The following is a 19,274-nucleotide window of genomic DNA, read 5'->3' on the forward strand; positions in this document are numbered from 1 at the left end:
GTTTTGTTCTTGTTTATTTTCATGCGATAGTTCTTGCGTAGGACTTCATCTATGCCGTTCATTGTTTCTTCTAAATCCTTTTTACTCTCGGCTAGAATTACTATATCATCAGCAAATCGTAGCATCTTTATCTTTTCACCTTGTACTGTTACTCCGAATCTAAATTGTTCTTTAACATCATTAACTGCTAGTTCCATGTAAAGATTAAAAAGTAACGGAAATAGGGAACATCCTTGTCGGACTCCCTTTCTTATTACGGCTTGTTTCTTAATTTCTTCAATTGTTACTGTTACTGTTTGGTTCCTGTTCATGTTAGCAATTGTTCTTCTATCTCTGTATTTGAACCCTAATTTTTTTAAAATGCTGAACATTTTATTCCAGTCTACGTTATCGAATGCCTTTTCTAGGTCTATAAACGCCAAGTATGTTGGTTTGTTTTTCTTTAATCTTCCTTCTACTATTAATCTGAGGCCTATAATTGCTTCTCTTGTCCCTATACTTTTCCTGAAACCAAATTGGTCTTCTCCTAACACTTCTTCCACTCTCCTCTCAATTCTTCTGTATAGAATTCTAGTTAAGATTTTTGATGCATGACTAGTTAAACTAATTGTTCTGTATTCTTCACATTTATCTGCCCCTGCTTCCTTTGGTATCATGACTATAACACTTTTTTTGAAGTCTGACGGAAATTCCCCTTTTTCATAAATATTACACACCAGTTTGTATAATCTATCAATCGCTTCCTCACCTGCACTGCGCAGTAATTCTACAGGTATTCCGTCTATTCCAGGAGCCTTTCTGCCATTTAAATCTTTTAATGCTCTCTTAAATTCAGATCTCAGTATTGTTTCTCCCATTTCATCCTCCTCAACTTCCTCTTCTTCCTCTATAACACCATTTTCTAATTCATTTCCTCCGTATAACTCTTCAATATATTCCACCCATCTATCGACTTTACCTTTCGTATTATATATTGGCGTACAATCTTTGTTTAACACATTATTAGATTTTAATTTATGTACCCCAAAATTTTCCTTTACTTTCCTGTATGCTCCGTCTATTTTACCAATGTTCATTTCTCTTTCCACTTCTGAACACTTTTCTTTAATCCACTATTCTTTCGCCAGTTTGCACTTCCTGTTTATAGCATTTCTTAATTGCCGATAGTTTCTTTTACTTTCTTCATCACTAGCATTCTTATATTTTCTACGTTCATCCATCAGCTGCAATATATCGTCTGAAACCCAAGGTTTTCTACCAGTTCTCTTTATTCCGCCTAAGTTTGCTTCTGCTGATTTAAGAATTTCCTTTTTAACATTCTCCCATTCTTCTTCTACATTTTCTACCTTATCTTTTTTACTCTGACGTCTTGCGATGTCCTCCTCAAAAATCTTCTCTACCTCCTCTTCCTCAAGCTTCTCTAAATTCCACCGATTCATCTGACACCTTTTCATCAGGTTTTTAAACCCTAATCTACATTTCATTATCACCAAATTATGGTCGCTATCAATGTCTGCTCCAGGGTAAGTTTTGCAGTCAACGAGTTGATTTCTAAATCTTTGCTTAACCATGATATAATCTATCTGATACCTTGCAGTATCGCCTGGCTTTTTCCAAGTGTATATTCTTCTATTGAGATTTTTAAATTGGGTGTTGGCAATTACTAAATTATACTTCATGCAAAACTCTATAAGTCGGTCCCCTCTTTCATTCCTTTTGCCCAGCCCGTATTCACCCACTATATTTCCTTCCTTGCCTTTTCCAATGCTTGCATTCCAATCTCCAACTATTATTAAATTTTCATCTCCTTTTACGTGTTTAATTGCTTCATCAATCTCTTCGTATACACACTCTACCTCATCATCATCATGGGCCCTTGTAGGCATATAGATGTTAAAAATCGTTGTCGGTTTAGGTTTTGATTTTATCCTTATTACAATGATTCTATCGCTATGCATTTTGAAATACTCTACTCTCTTCCCTATCTTCTTGTTCATTATGAAACCTACTCCTGCCTGCCCATTATTTGAAGCTGAGTTAATTACTCTAAAATCACCTGACCAAAAGTCGCCTTCCTCTTCCCACCGAACCTCACTAATTCCTACTACATCCACATTTAATCCTATCCATTTCCCTTTTTAAATTTTCTAGCCTACCAACCTTTTTTAAGCTTCTAACATTCCACGCTCCGACTCGTAGAATGTTATTTTTTAATTTTCTGGTGACCCCTTCCTTAGTAGTCCCCACCTGGAGATCTGAACGGGGGACTAGTTTACCTCCGGAATATTTTACCAAGGAAGGCGCCTCCATCATTGTTATATGAAAATGCAGACTGCCACATTTTCTTGGAAAAAAGCAGCTGTAGTTTTCCATTGCTTTCAGCTGTGCAGTACTCAGAGGACTGAGTGATGTTGATATGGCCGTTTAAGTCATTGTGACTCACGCACCTAACAACTACTGAAAGTGCTGCTGCCCTCTTTCAGGAATCATTCCTTAGTCTGGCTCTCAACAGATACCTCTCCGATATGGTTGCACCTTCGGTCCAGCTACTCTGTATCCCTGAGCACTCAAGCCCCCTCACCAACGGCAAGGTCTCATGATTCATAGAGGAGGGCCTATCTCTGACACTGCTTAATTCAAATGTTTGTTTTTCCCAAGCCAACATTGTTGCTTTTTGTGGTGGTGGCTTATTAAAGCATTGTTGAAACATATCATTAATTAATTTCATTGTTTGATTCGTATGTTGTTATTCATGAACCCTTGCACTTGTCGCGCCTCAATGCTGTCCCTACTCATATCAGCCGTTTTAGCACAACTGTCTTTTCTCAGTGTGTGGACATTGTAAAAAGCTGTTGCCAACTGACCCCCAGCAAAAATACTGTGTTCTAAACACATATCCTAACTCATATTTTTTGTTAACTTTAGGGGTATGATGACTTCCTGACCACTCTGTATAAATTGAGGTAAATTATTATTCAGTTATGTTTATGAAACCTTTTACTCAGAATTATTTACTAGCTCTAAAAAAGTTAACATCTTTTCATGAGGAGAAAGAAGAAGCTTACCAGTAAGGTCAATTCATTTGAAGTGTCCCAAAAAACATAGCTGGATGCTTGAACAATTCAAAAAAAAACTTACCCGCTTGTTTCCTACATGTCGCAGGACCTTAAAACTAATTTTTTTACATTTTTTATTTAAGCAGTTTACTTTGTTATGGTGCACATACATATTTTTGTGATTGTAAGGGGTTACGGAAAAAAATCATAACTAAAAAACTATTGGTACTGGAAGGATGAAACAAAAAGCAATTTATTGATATTTCTCACGGTAAAAATTGGTCCAGTGATTTATTTACCTATCTCTCTTCTTCCTATGAGAAAATTACCAATAAAGTATAACATGAAAAGTAGTGAAATTTCACTTTTGGTAATTTTTTTTAAGAGGCAGGGATGGCAGGCATGCACAGTTTGAATTATTTTTTTATATGTAGGTATATGTTAGTAGTTTTACCATAAATAATATTAATGGTCATATATTTATCCCTAAAGTTTTGTGAATTTTTGAAAACTAATTTTTTTTAAAAATTCAAATTTTGGCTTTAAATAACTGTGATGGGGCTGGTGATAAAAATCTGAAATTTGCACAACTTACAGTGTTTTTGTAGATGCTTATGGCAAATAAAAAAGTTTCTTGTATATTGTACTAATAAAAACATTATAACCTCTCAAAAATCATGAAAAACTTGTTAAAAGTAATACCATTTTGACTTGCTAATTAAGTGATCAAGGGGGTTTCTATTAAATCACCATTAATATTATTCATGGTAAGCTACTAACATATACCTACATATAAAAAAATAATTCAAACTGTGTATCCCATCTCTGCCTCTTAAAAAAAATCTGATGTAGGCAACACATGACTTTCTTGTTATAAAATTACATTTACATATTTTTTTTAAAATGAAAAGTACATAAAATATTTTTTTATTAAAAATTTCTGATATTTTTTTCATTGTAAAATTTTTATTATAATGAGAGGTTAATAATTAATAAATCAATATATTTAAATTAAAAAAAAAAAGTTGAAAAATATAAGATGAAGTCTGATTCAAACCGATGTGCCTTTCCCTAAGATTAAATATTTCATTAATTAAAATTTTATTTGGCTATAACTCTGGAACCAATGAAAATAAACACCACTTATGATATATTGTTGAAAAGCTCTCAATGAGGGCTTATTACTGCTGTTAAGAAAAAGTCCAAAATCCAAATTTGTTTTGGATTTTTGGCTTTTTGGACACTTTTGGTTAAGTCGATTGCAATCAAAAGGAGTGGAGTTGCACAACTAGGTGTTACAACAGTACTAAATCCAAAATTTCAACATCCTATGACTAATTGTTTTTGAGTTATGTGAGATATATGCATACGTATGTACATATGTACATATATATGTACAGATGCCATGCTGAAACTAGTCAAAATGGATTCAGGGATGGTTTAAATGGATATTTCTATTGAAATCTGGAAATCAAAATCTTCCATGATTTCAATACTTCCTTTTTACTTAGTACAAATAAGTAAAATTTACCAAAAGTGAAATTTCACTGTTTTTCATGTTTAACTTTATTGGTAATTTCCGATATATAAATAGAAAAAAGAGAGATAGATAAAAAAGCACTGGACCAATCTTTTACCTTGAGAAAATGTGATTAAATTGCTTTTTTTTCATCCTTCCTGGACCAATAATTTTTTAGTTATGATTTTTTCTGTAAACCCTTACAATCACAAAATAGGTGTGCACACCGTAACAAAAATGGCCGCCGCCACAGGTAAACTGCTTAAATAAAAAATTTAAAAAAATATATTTTTGAGGTTCTGAAACATGTAGGAAACTAGTGGGTAAGTTTCAATTTTTTTGAGCTGGTCAAGCAACCAGTTATGGTTTTTTGGCACACTTCAAATGGATTGATCCTATTGGAAAGCTTTTTCTTTCTGTTGATTAAAAGATGTTAACTTTTTTAGAGCTAGTAAATAATTCTGGGTAAAAGGTTTCGTAAACATAATTATATTTTTAATTACTTTATTAATTTATTGCTGTTAAAAGTATGTTACCTTTATTTCTGCAAAGTTCCAGTTATTGAGATTGTAACATAATCTAGTGAAATTTTTAAAAATTTAGTTTTAATAATACAGTGTTTTGTCTGGTTAAGACAGAAAATTGTATCCCTATCAACCTCTTGGTTCTGTGATTGCCTGGAACTCTCGGAGGTCAGAATCGTAGAGATTGAAGGATATGAAGTAATAATAAAATGTTACTGGTTGAAACCATGTTTATAAATGTTTCTTGAAGATCACCATCAAATTAAAGTGTTTCATGTAAGCTGTTTCTTTTATAGTGGGCAATTGTTATAGTAGTCAGTTTACTTAAAACTAGGGAAAACTTACCTTTTAATGATTTGAAAATTTGAAGAAATTGTAGTGTTTGTAGTATTAAAGTATTGCTAATTTAATTTTTTTAGGTATTAAAATGCAAGGATATCTGAATAAAAAAAGTGAAAAACATAAGAAATGGAAGTTAATGTATTTTGTTTTAATAATTGATGGCACTGATACACATCTACTGTTTTATGACAATCCAAAAGTCAGTATTAGATTAAGTATTACATTATTATTTAGTTTATTATTTTTATGTATCTGTCCTTTTAAGTAATTTTGATAACAAAATTGAATTCTTTACCTATGTACAAAAAGTAACTTCAGGCATATATTACAGTAGAAAGCTAATTTAGTAGTACCATTATAAATTAATAAAAAAATTCTACTGCTTACACATTACAATTTTATCTCTTTATATAAAATTATTTAAGTATATTTATCTAAATAAAAATTCTTTTTATTCTACAAAAAGAGGAAAAATATTGAAATACATATATATTTTTTTATGTTTATTTTTTTGTGTTCACTAGATTAACTCTAGTGTTAACCTAGTGAAAATGTCCGTGAAGATTTGAAAAATTATAAATTTTTAAAATTTTATATCATTGTTCAGTTTTTATTAATAAAACCTATTGTTTTTATTTCCACTTTCAAACTATTTCTCTAAAGATGTTTTATGATTCAGTTAAGTTTAGTTTGTTTGTTCATAATTTTCATACATATTGTCAGGTTACAGATTTCTGGTTTTAGTGATTTCCTGCACATATTAAAAGTTTTTATTTTTTCCATACACTATCTTATAGGGGAAAATATATCAAAATTTCAAGCCGACAGTGATGTTCCTCTCATGTAACATCTTTTTTAATGAAAGGCTGTTATGAATACAGGGTGATTCACTTAGTGTTACCAGTGTTTTCTGAGCTCATTCTACTAGCCGAAATAATGAAAAAAAGTTCGTGTAAACAGGTCCGGATACGCTTTGCTAGCAAGTTACAGCTAGCAAAAGATTTCATCCTGATTCCTGGTCAGAGTGAAATAAAACCATACTGAAATTCTAGGAACTCAAATTAAGAGGTAAACTTTGATGGTTCTTATGGGCTTTTATTGGGCTATTTTACATCAGTTTTCTCAGAATTAAATTCTCTACAACATTTGATAATGCATTTTACGCACTTATTAATCATTTAACAACGTTTTAATAATGCAAACATAAAAAAACATGTTATTACACAACAGATTTTTCATTTTGTCAGATATTATGAAAACTACTGGAGATATGGTTCTGGAACCTGTTTTATTCAATTTTTCAGGTCAAAAACCATAAGAAATCATAAAGTTTACCCCTTAATTTGGGTTTCTAAAATTTTAATATGGTTTTATTTCACCCTTTGTCCAGGAATCCAAGCGATCTTTTGCTAGCGATCTTACTGGAGGGTGCAATATTTATTTTTTATCGTTTACAGGATAGAATTATTTACTGTGTATTATATTTTTTAGTAATGGTGTTTTTCTGTTTGTCATCTATGTTTTATGTATATTGTTATTTAATGTTAAGTGATCAGATAGTTAAATAAATAAATTTAATAACTGAAGTCAGTGAATGCTTTGCGCCATCATTTGAGGCAAAAATACTCATGTAATTGAATAATGGCTACAGTCTTTCTATGTTGATTGATTTGAAACCTTTCAGAACCAGATAATATATAGAAAGGTTCTAAGAATTGTTTCCTGAAATAGCATTCTTTTTATTGGATTTTAGGGCTGTTCATTGTTGATACTGGTCAGTGCTGCTGGAGAACAGTGGAAAACTTCAGTTGGATTTTTAAATTGTTTATGTTTGAATGTCATTGCCTTGAAATAAATATGGTTTCATTGTTGGTAAAATATTTTCTTGGATCCTCTGTTAGAAATTGTTTAATAGGAAATTATTAAAAATACAAGAATGTTTTAAAAATTTGAGTAAAGTTGTTTGTTGTTATGTGCATAATGAAGAATGTTAAAGGTAAATTATATAGTAGTGTAATTAATAAAAATGGAATCTGTTTGTTTAGGCACCACTTCTAAACAATTTTAATAAAACTCTTTTGATAATTATTCTGGTGGTAAAGTAGTCTCTGAAGTGGATTTAAAGGTTGAATTTAAAGGTCATAGAAAGTATGAACATTAGAGCAAAGTTGAAACTGAGAATATCATCAAATTATAGAAGTCTTTTGTTCAGATTAAGAGACTCGTATTACAAATTATAAGAAGTATTTTAATGTTACCTTATTAAGGTGAAATTTTATTTTATTTTAATTTCTACTGCACAGAAAAAGTTAAAAAAGAAATGTCTGCAGTGGTTTAAGGATTTTCGTTTTTACTATCCCTCAATTGCACCAATTTTAAATATATTTTTATTCTAATCCTAGTCTTGTTTCTGCTTGTATTTCAATGAGAAAGAAGAGGTAGATAAATTATAAATGAAAAAATTCTAAACCATGATCAGGGTATGAATCTGAATCAGCTGATATATAATCTTTCTCATTGATATATTTTGTTTATTGATATAGAATATAAAATTCTATAATTGCAAAATCATTTTGCAATTAGATTAACACAATACTCATTTTTCTCTTTTACACACCTATACACACACACACACACACACACACACACACACACACACACACACACTTGGGTTTATTGTTTTCGGTTTACAATGATGATTTTAATAATGCTTTTTTGTACTGTTTATTACTACACCGATTTTTTGATTTTTTTTTTTTTTTTTTTTTTACAGAGGACGAAACCAAAGGGACTGATTGATTTAAGTTGCGCTTACTTGTATCAAGTTCATGATAGTGTATTTGATCGTCCCAATTGTTTTCAATTAGTTGAACGTGCCTTGCCATGTTTAGCTACTATAACTTATTTGTCTGCAGATACAGCAGATTCAGCTCAGGTATTTTGTTTAATATGATTATTTCAGTTTCTCTTTCTGAACTTGTATTCTCTGATACTACATCAAGATTAAAATTTTTAAGTTGTATTTACCTGTTTAATGTGTACTCAGATATTTCCAGAATTTAATTTGCAAAGGGAAGGTATTCAAGTGAAACAATAACTATATGAATGTGTATACAGAAGAAACAAGAACTGAACCAGTAAAATAGTATAGGATTTTAACAGATGATCACTAAAGTGAAAATGAAGTAAAGAACACAATTGTAATTACAAAAGAATCATTTAATTAAAGAAACATTTATTAAATAGAGGTAGACTCAAGGAAATGTTTTTTTTTATTTGGTTTGAATTTTTACATGAATATATGAAGGCTAAAAACCAAAAAGGAAAAGAAAGGCTGCAGGCATTCAAAATACAGGTATGGAGGAAATCACTGAAAATTGTAAATGGACAGCTGAGTGGAAGATGAAGATATACAGAGGAGTAAGAGCAACATTAGATGCCTGATCAGATTTTTTTTTTGAAACAAGTTTGTTTGTGAAACAAACTTGTTTCAAGTTCAATCAAATGCAAAGGTTCTGATCACTATGTTCTTTGATTTCAACAGCTTAGCGTATCATGAGTTCTTACCACAAAGTTGTATGGTCAGTAAGGAGTACTACCTGGAAGTTCTATGCCATTTGCATGAAGCAGTCTGAAGAGAACACATGGATTTGTGATGAAAAAATTCATGGCAATTGCACCATTATAATGTACCTGCTCACACTTCACTGCTTGTTCGTTAATTTTTAGCCATAAACAACATCGTCGTTATGTTGCTTCAGCTGCTGTGATCACTGGACATGGCTGCCCTGTGACTTGAAAGGAAGATGTTTTGCCATTATTTAATTGAAGATTGTATTGCTGAAGGAGCTAAATGCCATACTGAAAATTGCATTTCAGAGGTGCCTCAAAGATTGGAAAAAGCACTGGCATAAATGTATTATATATGAAGGGTACTTTGAAGTTGACCAAATCAATATTGATGAATAAAGATTTTTTTGGGGACTAAAATTCAACATATTTTTTTATCAAACTTTGTGTACTACATATATCTATGAAATGATTGTCATCATATGACATGTACTCCTTTTGAAATGAGAATACAGTAAAAGATATTACTAATTAAAAAATTCAGTTCCAATGTTATTTGCGTGTAACTTAAATTTGTAAATAAATAATTAGATTTTAATAATAAACTAAAACCTGCTTGGTTGGTTTAATGGTTAAACTTATTGCAAAATCAGCTGATTTTTGAAGTCGAGAGTTCTAAGGTTTAAGTCCTTGTAAAGGCAGTTGCTTTTATATGGATTTGAATACTAGATGGTGGGTACTGGTGTTCTTTGGTGGTTGAGTTCAATTAACCACTTGTCTCAGGAGTGGCCGACCTGAGTCTGTTCAGGACTACATGTTTACTGTTACATTTACACTTACATTTGCAGATGTAGGCCTGCCAAGCCAGTAGCAGTAATTGCATTTGCCTATATACACACATCCAGACCTTGCAGTGGCTGGAAAAACTGGTTGGAATAATAATAATAAACGAAAAAATTAAAAGTAATATGTAAGTTAGCCATCAAGATAAAATACCACTATTATTACACATAAATGAATTATTATTAATTTCAATGTGAAATATGTAAATTAAGCTAGTTTTTTTTTCAGTATAGCTGTAGCATTTTAACAAGCTGAATACAGCTTTGATGTTCTCTTGTAATATGGTATGCTTGATGTCATTGCGAGGTTCTAAAGCAACTCACTGGGCTCTTCAACTGAATTAAGTATTGGGAAGTTTTGTGGCTTCTGTAAAAAAAATTTTTAGAAGAAAATTTTGAAAAAAAAGAGAAGCTGTATCAAATATATGATAATGATGAACTTTTAAATGACCGTAAATGTTTGTTATAATTTATAAGAAGAAATATCTGGATTAAATGAAATTAATAATTTTAAGAAATTATTTATATATAAAAAATAAAATACTTAATGATTCTGTGACTCTTGTTGTACAACAGGCATCAATAATTGAAAAATTGTGAGATCTGGATATGAAAATTTATGAACTTATCTATTAAGTTGTATTACTTTTTTCCTACACAATTTATTTAATATTAACTAATAAGTATTTTAACTTATTTAATGAACACAAGCATTAAATGGAAACAAGATTTTAGTGGAATCTGGAACGGTTCAAGCAAACTCCTTTTGCAATGTGATTTCAATTTTACAGATGGAAAAAGGTTTGAACATATATCATATATTCAGAACATATCAGTTTTGGATATTTGTAACAGATTCCGATTTTGATGGAACAAAATTTTTCAGATAAAATTTACCAGGAATATCTTTTTTTGATATCATTGTGAACCATTCTTAAAATTTCATTTACAGCGTATATAATGCTGGTTACATCCACTGCAAAAATTACTCGTTGACTTAAGTTGTGGTGTGAGAATATGTAACTGTTAGCTTTTAGTTAAATTGAAATATTAGATTTAGGTAGCGTTGACTTAATTGTTAAGATTTTTAATCTTTATTTTGAAATGCTGTTTGATTGAGTAATGTTAAAGTTTGTCTGAATTTCTGCTTGGTTATTTATAATCCCATTTCTTTTTTAGGATTGGATTAATGCTGTTAAACCCCTTTGTGTGCCTCAGATTAAAAGACCTCCAAAAGTGCAACGATTAAGAGAATTAAGATGTCTTCATCTACACATTTTGGATGCTCATAGGTATGATTTAACTGGATTTTGAAAGTGTCTTAATGATTGTATAAATTTTTTTGTTATTTACATTGGTAATAAATTTGGGAAATTGTATAGCCTGCTGTTTAAGTTCATGATGTAGTATACAGGCAATGCTAGTTTTACTCTATGATATGTGTTACTGAGTTTCATTAATACAGTAAATTATTGTTATTTTTTGTCAAAATTCCAAATGAGTTTTAAATCTAATACACATTTCTAGATTTTACATTAACTGTCAAAGAAATTTAATTTAATGTTAATCATTTAAAATGTTTTTCAGGTGCTAATCAAGGTGTCGGGCCATAAATAGCAGGCATTTTTTTAAAATCCAATATTTAGATAAAAAAAATTTATTATGCACAATAGTGAATTCTTATTACATGGAAGCCAGAAATATTTACTTTTATAGTAATAGTATTTCTTAGACATAAACAATTAGCATTTACTTTCGTATATGTAATTTGTTTTTGAAAGGATTCAAAGACCAATTTTTAAATTTAATATTAGTTATTTCTTAAAGATATTTAGTGTTCTTTTTCTTAATGGGGAAATAATAAAATGGATTTACATAGAAACAAAAAACCTGCCCATAAAATAAATAATAAGATTATCTGGGTTTTGATGGTTGTCCCATCATGGTTTTGATGGTAATTTGTATATGAGGTCAGTTCAAAACATATCTGACCCTAGGCTGTGAAAAAATTTGATTACAATAATGGCTTCTTCTCCTAGTCTCCTTTGAAGTAGCCCACTTGTGACTCCATACATTTAACCCAGCAGTTCTTCCATTCTGGAAACATTTTTCATAGTCCTTTTTGAGAATGGCCACCAGTTGTGCTGCTTTCTTTGTGATTATCTCCTTCCATCTGTCAAATGGATCTCAATTGAGATCTTTTTAGTGTATCTTCAGCATGGGAGCAGAAAATACAATGAGTTGTGTATGGTGGTCAGGCGTCTGGCACTGGTGGTGGTGGTGTGTGGTCAGATGTCATCAGGTGTGATGAGGAATTCTGTGTTTGGCCATGAAATCTGGATTAGACATGATATTTAAGTGACCTGTTATCATGGTGGAGTTGCCACTTGCCTGATTCACACAGTTCTGATATCTTACACTGAACTGCATCATGAAGATAATATCAAACTTTCATTTAGTATTAGAAGTTTGGCCTTCTGATGTGTATTAATGATACACAATTCTGTGGTAGACATAAAAAATGATCGCAACATTTTCACTCTGCTCCTTACTTGTTTTGTGTACTGTATATCAGCTTTGGGGATCTTTGGGGATATCAGCTTTGGGCATAGTAAGACAGCTTCTGTTTCTGGGTTATACTGTACACCCATAATTCATAACCTTAGACGTGTTCAAATATGTTTTAACAGGAAAGATGAGATGAATCCTGACTCCTGTAGGAGAAGACACCCTCCGCCACCCCCTCTGTTCCTAGCCCTTATGGGTTTTACCGGAGGTCATCTTCAAAATATCAGCTTTTGACATTCCAGTCCCCCTCGGCCAGGATGCCACTAATGCAAATGCCATGAGTGACATTCCCATCGGTGTACTAGTACTACTATTTAATGAACTCAAAACAAAACACATCTTACCGAGTCTTAAGTAAGACTGAAAGGACTGAACCAAACAAAGGAATTGAACTACCTACCAGATGAGATGAATGTAACACAGTAGGTTAAAAGTATCAAGATTAAACCTGAGACCAGTAATTTAAAAGTCAGCATGCTAACTATTATACAAACTGGTCAACCACATGTGGCAAATGATGTATAATTCAGATTCAGTTAATTCATTTAATACAGCCCTAATAAAGACCTCAAAAAGCTAAGTAATAATGACCCAAGATACTTAAAATTATACACAGATTACATAGATAAATACATTGCTTGCTTAATAATTAGGATGAACTTCTTGGATATTTCTCCATTTAAAGATAGTAGAACTAAGAAACATAGTGAAGGAATTTTACTAAATAATTTTATGATCCTCTAAAATAGGGTTTTTTTCTGCGTTCATTTTTTATTTTGTAATCTAATCAAATTAACCTACCGGGTTGGTCTAGTAGTGAACGCATCTTCCCAAATCAGCTGATTTGGAAGTCGAGAGTTGCAGCGTTCAAGTCTTAATAAAGCCAGTTATTTTTACGCAGATTTGAATACTAGATCGTGTATACCTGGTGTTCTTTGGTGGTTGGGTTTCAATTAATCACACATCTCAGGAATGGTCGAACTGAGAATGTACAAGACTACACTTCATTTACACTCATACATATATCATCCTCATTCATCCTCTGAAGTATTATCTGAACGGTAGTTACCGGAGGCTAAAAAAAAAAAGAAATCTAATCAAATTGTTCAAATTTAAAATTGAATGCTAAAAATGTTGATATAGTGCGTTTTCTGCATTACTTCAAACTCAGAGATTTGTACCTTAGAAATCTGCCTATAATTGTATAATATATGCATTTGGTGCAAAAAAGTATTGAAAAGTTCAAGATGTTATCCAAAATATTTTCTAAAGAATGAATTGTTTAGAATAAACAGTTTTATGAATCTACTTTTTAATATTTTGTTTGTTGTTATTATTACTGTTTAATTGTAGTTATATATTTTGTACTGTTTCAGAAAAGTAGAAATTCCACTTCTGTTTGAAATCATTTTTTCCCAGCTTATTTATTTTGATTCTATAACATCATGCAATTGTAAAACAATTAATTTTATCTGTTTTAGATTACCTTATAAGCTGGTGCCTAACCCTTTCTGTATTATATCTCTAAATCAAGTTAAAGTAGCCAGAACTAAGGTTAAGAATGGACCGGATCCAGTATGGGATGAAGAATTTATATTAGAGTAAGTATTATTGTTTTCCAATTTTTATTTGTCCTAATGATTCCAAATTAAATCTATTCTTATTATACAAATAAAAAAATCCTACACTATTGTATTAATGAAGTAAAGTTTATTTTCAATAATATCACAGTTATGAAGCAATTTAAAAAATTTATCTCTGCTTAAACATCTACTCCATATATATAAAAAGTTAATTTTCATTTATGCACAAAAAGAAAATATTTATCCATATTTTGTATTGTATAAACATTTTTAAATCCAAATTGAAAAGCACATAACATGTAACACTTATAAGTTACGTTATCTATATAAATTATTATAAAAATAACTTGTACAAACAATGAAGTTAATTCCTTATAAATCTGTATCATAAGGAATTAAATATAGTTTAAAAATCAAATTAAAGTATAATAGAATATTTTAATCACTAAAAGAAAAATAAATAAATGAATAATTATAAATAAAATATTTAATGACATATATATATCAGTAAAACCAATGATTTCTCTAAATGTTGATAAGGTAAAATATCTGATTTTTAACAAGAATGAAACTTATTTCAAAATTGCTTGTTATTGTTAACAATAATGATTATAAAATGAAGAAATAACAATAATTATAAATATATTTTATTTACAAGTCTTAATACTTATAAAATAATGTACCACCAAATAACTCATGAATCAGAAAATTTATTTTTGTTGTATTAACTATATATATATCATTTTTTATTCTATATTAATAATATTGTAGTAAAGTTTAATTATAAATTAAAATTAAATATGATATGAAATTAAAACTGAATGATGGTCCCAGTTGGTGATTTCTTATTAATTATCCTATTTGGTAAGTCATTTATTGAAGGCTAATATGTAAATATTAGAATTTAACCTTTTATCCTGGCTTGTAGAAGAAAAAGGCAATTTCTCTGCCAACTTGAAAATTGAATAACAAGAAAAGTATTTTAATAAATTTAGATCTATTTCTTTATACAGGATGTTACATGATAAGCTGACACATTAATAAAGTCAATTATAAATAAATGTTTTATTTGGTGTTTCATGTTGTGCATGCATAATCCTTATTTCTTAGAAATTAGTCGATCACAAATGTTTGCCTAATTCACAGCGTCCTAAAGTTGTGCTTCTTTATGCTGAATCGAAAAGTGTTATGGTGACAGCGATAATTTCAGGCTCATTTTAACACTTGATGGACATGGTTATTGAGTGTCGTCTTTCCAGGTGATTTGAGTATCTTGTTGGATAAAAAAAAGCTACTGAACAAATAAAACTGTACAAGAAATAGTAGAAAGAACAGGCTTACAGATATTTTTTAAAAAAACAATGTATGACAAATATCAAGAATGCCCTGACATTTTAAAAGCCTGATATGGATAATTAGGAAAAGTAAAACAGTTCAAATACCTTGAAGAGGCTATAAAATGGAACAACCAAGAAAAAATAACCCTAAGAAATGTGTCAAACAAAATGGAATTTGCTATTATTTACCATTAATCACACATCCAACAAAAAATCTGTATATATTAATGCAAAATTAAGGCATTTGAATTTGATAATTTGTTTAGAAGCGGGTTATACACTATGGAATTTTTGACAGTATCAACATAATCCTTTTAAAAGATATTCAGAAGAAAGAGAATGGATTTTAAGGAAAACATTTGTTCCTATAGAGGACTGTACTTAATGTATATAAACTTCATCCCCTTAAAATGCTAACCAGAAATTTGAAGGAGAGAAGTAATGCACAAGAGAAGATTGGCTTTCATAGGCCACATTTTAAGGACGAATGATAATATTCTAAGAAAATTTGTATTTTTATCTAGAAAGAAAAACTAAAAGCATATATTGTGATAAAGTTAAACAAACCAGGAAGAGAAATTCCAGACTTATAAAATTAGGAAATCAAGAAAACAATAAATATTGAAAAGGAGGGTTTCTGTGAAGAAGAAGCTCCTAAACAAAAAAAGTAGTTAAAGAAGAATTCACGGCTAAGGCAGTGAGAGACTTAAAAAGTGTTTTACTATATTAAGGAGAAGGAAACTAAGACAGGCATTAAGCAAGGCCCATAGTTGACCAAAGAAACAAAAAGAAGAGTTTATTAATAAAGTGTAAAGAGCAACATAACTACATAGGAATAGCAAACTGAAATTAAAAAAAGTCCTTTAATATTTACTAGAATAATTATGTAATAATAGAAATTTAATTATGCAATCACATAGAGCAAATAAACATACATACATTTTTAAGTCTTAAATACATGTAAATATTAGAAATTAATAGAAACAAATTTAAATCCTTTATTCTAAATAAAATATGTGTCGATGAAAATATAAATAATGAAAAAGTAAAATTTAAACAATTATTACATTAGGGAAATAATACATTTAAATCTACGAATGTATAATATATATGTTCAAATTGTGATATAAAAAACTATAATTTCATTATCTGTCACAAATTGTAATAGCAGCTGTATAGCTCATTTTATATCAGTAACTGATTTTGTTAACAAACCTCTCATTTTGAATAATGTTTTTAATTTATTCTGTCATAAAACTTCTGATAAGAGATCTCTACTAGAGTACTAAATGTGGAAGAAAAAACAAAACTGTAATTAGAAAAACTAGTTTAATAAATACAGTAATATGCATGCAGCTCCGTGTAGATTGAGGAGATTAGAGCAATATAATAGAACTTGCCAATTGAGAAATATTTTCTGGTCATTAGATTAATTTTAATCTTGATTGCTAATTGTAGCTTAATTGGAATAATTAAAATGTACATATACATTGATGAATTTACAAAATTATGTTGAAGATATACTGTGACAATAAAGGAATTTCACCAGTTAGTGAGCTGGAATAATAGTTAACTAAGCAATGGATCCTTTAGTGATCATCTACAAATATGGACCTACTGTTTGTGTGGACAAATTGTAGGTAATGGAATCCTTAGTATTTTATTTATTTCTTGTCAAGTAATACAAAAAAGTTCTGTTCAAAAAAGTTCTTCTTTATTTTTCTTAGAAAGAATTTAAATTCAAGTGGCAAAGCAGTATGGTGTAGCAGCAGATCCTAGTGTGCACATATGATTTTGTTTAGCTTTGTAGTAAGTTCTACAGTCAGTACATTCTTGTTTAAGTTTTGCTCATTACATTTTTAGTTTCTGTACAATCATAAATTGTATCACAGTGCTACTGCTTCAAGTTTTGTCAAACATTGGTGATAATCTAAGCGAAACAATCCATAATTCAGCAAACTTTCAACAAGAATGCTATGAGTTATACCATTATTTAACACATGTTAAATAATGGTACAAGTATTTTAAGAATGGTCTAACTGCAATTGACACTTACCACTTTATTAATATGCCATTAACAAACGAAAAACCAGTTATGATTAGGAAAGTACACAATTCATGTAAGACCCATCATCTGAGAATTGATTAACATTGGAATTAGCGATGGTTCTTGTCAAAACTGCTTTGTTGAGTATTAGAAAGACTTCCATATAATTAGACTTCCGTATAATTGTGCAGGACATGCTTGAGTTTGCCAGTGGTGATCCTAGCTCCAGAAAGACTTTGATAAGCAGTAATGAATCTTATTTATATAGTACAACCCAGAAGTCAAGCTTCAGACATTGAAGTGGAAGTTTTTATCATACCCAGGGCATAGTTTGTCATCTATCATCAGTCTTTAGTATTTAATAAAATTCACCTGAGATATGACTGAACAGCCATATTGTAATTGAGAATAAGCACAATCAACATTATGGTATATTAATACATTGTTGTAAGTGATAAACAGTAGCTTCTTAATGAATCATAATAACCATTAACAAAAATTTTAAAATATTAAATAAGGATTTTGATCCTTTTTTGTCATTGATAAGCTGCCGGAAGAGTGAACCAGATGTTATTATTCTACCTGAGATATGACATCAGTTGATGAGGATTCTTTATATAGAACAGATGGATATACACCTTTTTGTGTGTGTAATGATTTTTCTAAAGCTACTGGAGTTACTGGCTTTGTATCTCAAATCTAGCAGTTCCCTTTTTTGCAGAAGTATTTCTTTTCGTATAAGTAACATCTGAATATGAGCCAAATCAGACCACAAATACAATTTTTCGAAATATTTTGACCCCCAGCGCTATCTAGTGGGTCCCAACTAATTCAGAAACCTTTGCAGGCATGCACACAACAACTCACCAAAGTTTCATCGCAATTGGATGAATGGTATAGGAATGCATACAGGACAAACAAACAATCATTCATTTTTATATATATATATATATATATATATATAAGATATAGAGTGAAGGAAATACTTTCATAGCTATTTCAGAAAAACCTTAGATATTAATGCTTTGTAAGCTTTGCTACTCAGAGCTCAAATTGTTCAGTTGAGCAGTAGGAATTAATAATTCATTTGTATTTTGATTAATATCAGGAATTGTATATGTTTCAGTGATGTTCCTCCAGATGTTATTACATTTACCGTGACAGTTTATAATAAAGGGAAACGATCTAAGGACACAGAAGTTGCAGAACTAACTGTTGAACTCTCAACATTGACAAATGGAGACGAGGTCATTAAATAATTTTACTTCATTTTATAATTTTTATTTTTATAAGGTGGTATTTTTTATCAGATGCTAATTAACACTTGATGCAGTAGCATACTTAGAGACAACTTAAGAAATTCTTTCTTAATTTTGAGGAGCATCTTCTTGCAAAATACCCAACCCAATGATCGAATGAATGTTAGCATCATTGCTGATTAGTTGATATTCTTTGATGACAGGACTTAATTTTACATTAAATTAATGCATTCATTGCTCTGCTTACATAAGTGTAAGCAGCATGGGTACTATACTGGTGTGATGAAATTTTCTGCTTCTGTAAACTCTTTTGGGACCAATGACTGAGATGTGATTTGTTATAAAGCTACTCTTCAAACTATTATGTCAGTCGCATCTTTTTTACTCCATTTTCTCAAAATAGGAACAAATTATAGTATTAAGTGATATCATACGAGAATAACAACACAAATTTCAAGTGTATTATAAAAGTTTTTATTATTTACTTAGTTAAAAAAAAGTGATTTTCCTTTCTTTCTGTAAAGTTACTAATATCATATTTTGGTCCTTAAAGTTGTTTGCTATGATCAAAGTTAGACTTAAAATTGAAACTCATCTAGAGTTTTTTTGCAACATTCTGAGTGAACA

The 19,274-nt window shown here is 30.2% G+C and overlaps 1 protein-coding gene across 1 annotated transcript in view; it reads left to right on the forward strand.

Annotated features, from left to right (window-relative positions):
- Positions 1 to 19,274, forward strand: part of vap (RAS p21 protein activator vap) — a 126,046-nt gene that overhangs the window by 62,252 nt on the left and 44,520 nt on the right. The window contains exons 7-11 of the mRNA XM_075382278.1: positions 5,519 to 5,640; positions 8,215 to 8,376; positions 11,033 to 11,145; positions 13,903 to 14,022; positions 18,515 to 18,635. Coding sequence (XP_075238393.1) covers positions 5,519 to 5,640; positions 8,215 to 8,376; positions 11,033 to 11,145; positions 13,903 to 14,022; positions 18,515 to 18,635 — 638 coding nt within the window. The remainder of the gene's footprint in view (positions 1 to 5,518; positions 5,641 to 8,214; positions 8,377 to 11,032; positions 11,146 to 13,902; positions 14,023 to 18,514; positions 18,636 to 19,274) is intronic.

Source organism: Lycorma delicatula, chromosome 1, assembly GCF_047948215.1.
Source record: "Lycorma delicatula isolate Av1 chromosome 1, ASM4794821v1, whole genome shotgun sequence".
Classification (NCBI taxonomy): Eukaryota; Metazoa; Arthropoda; class Insecta; order Hemiptera; family Fulgoridae; genus Lycorma; species Lycorma delicatula.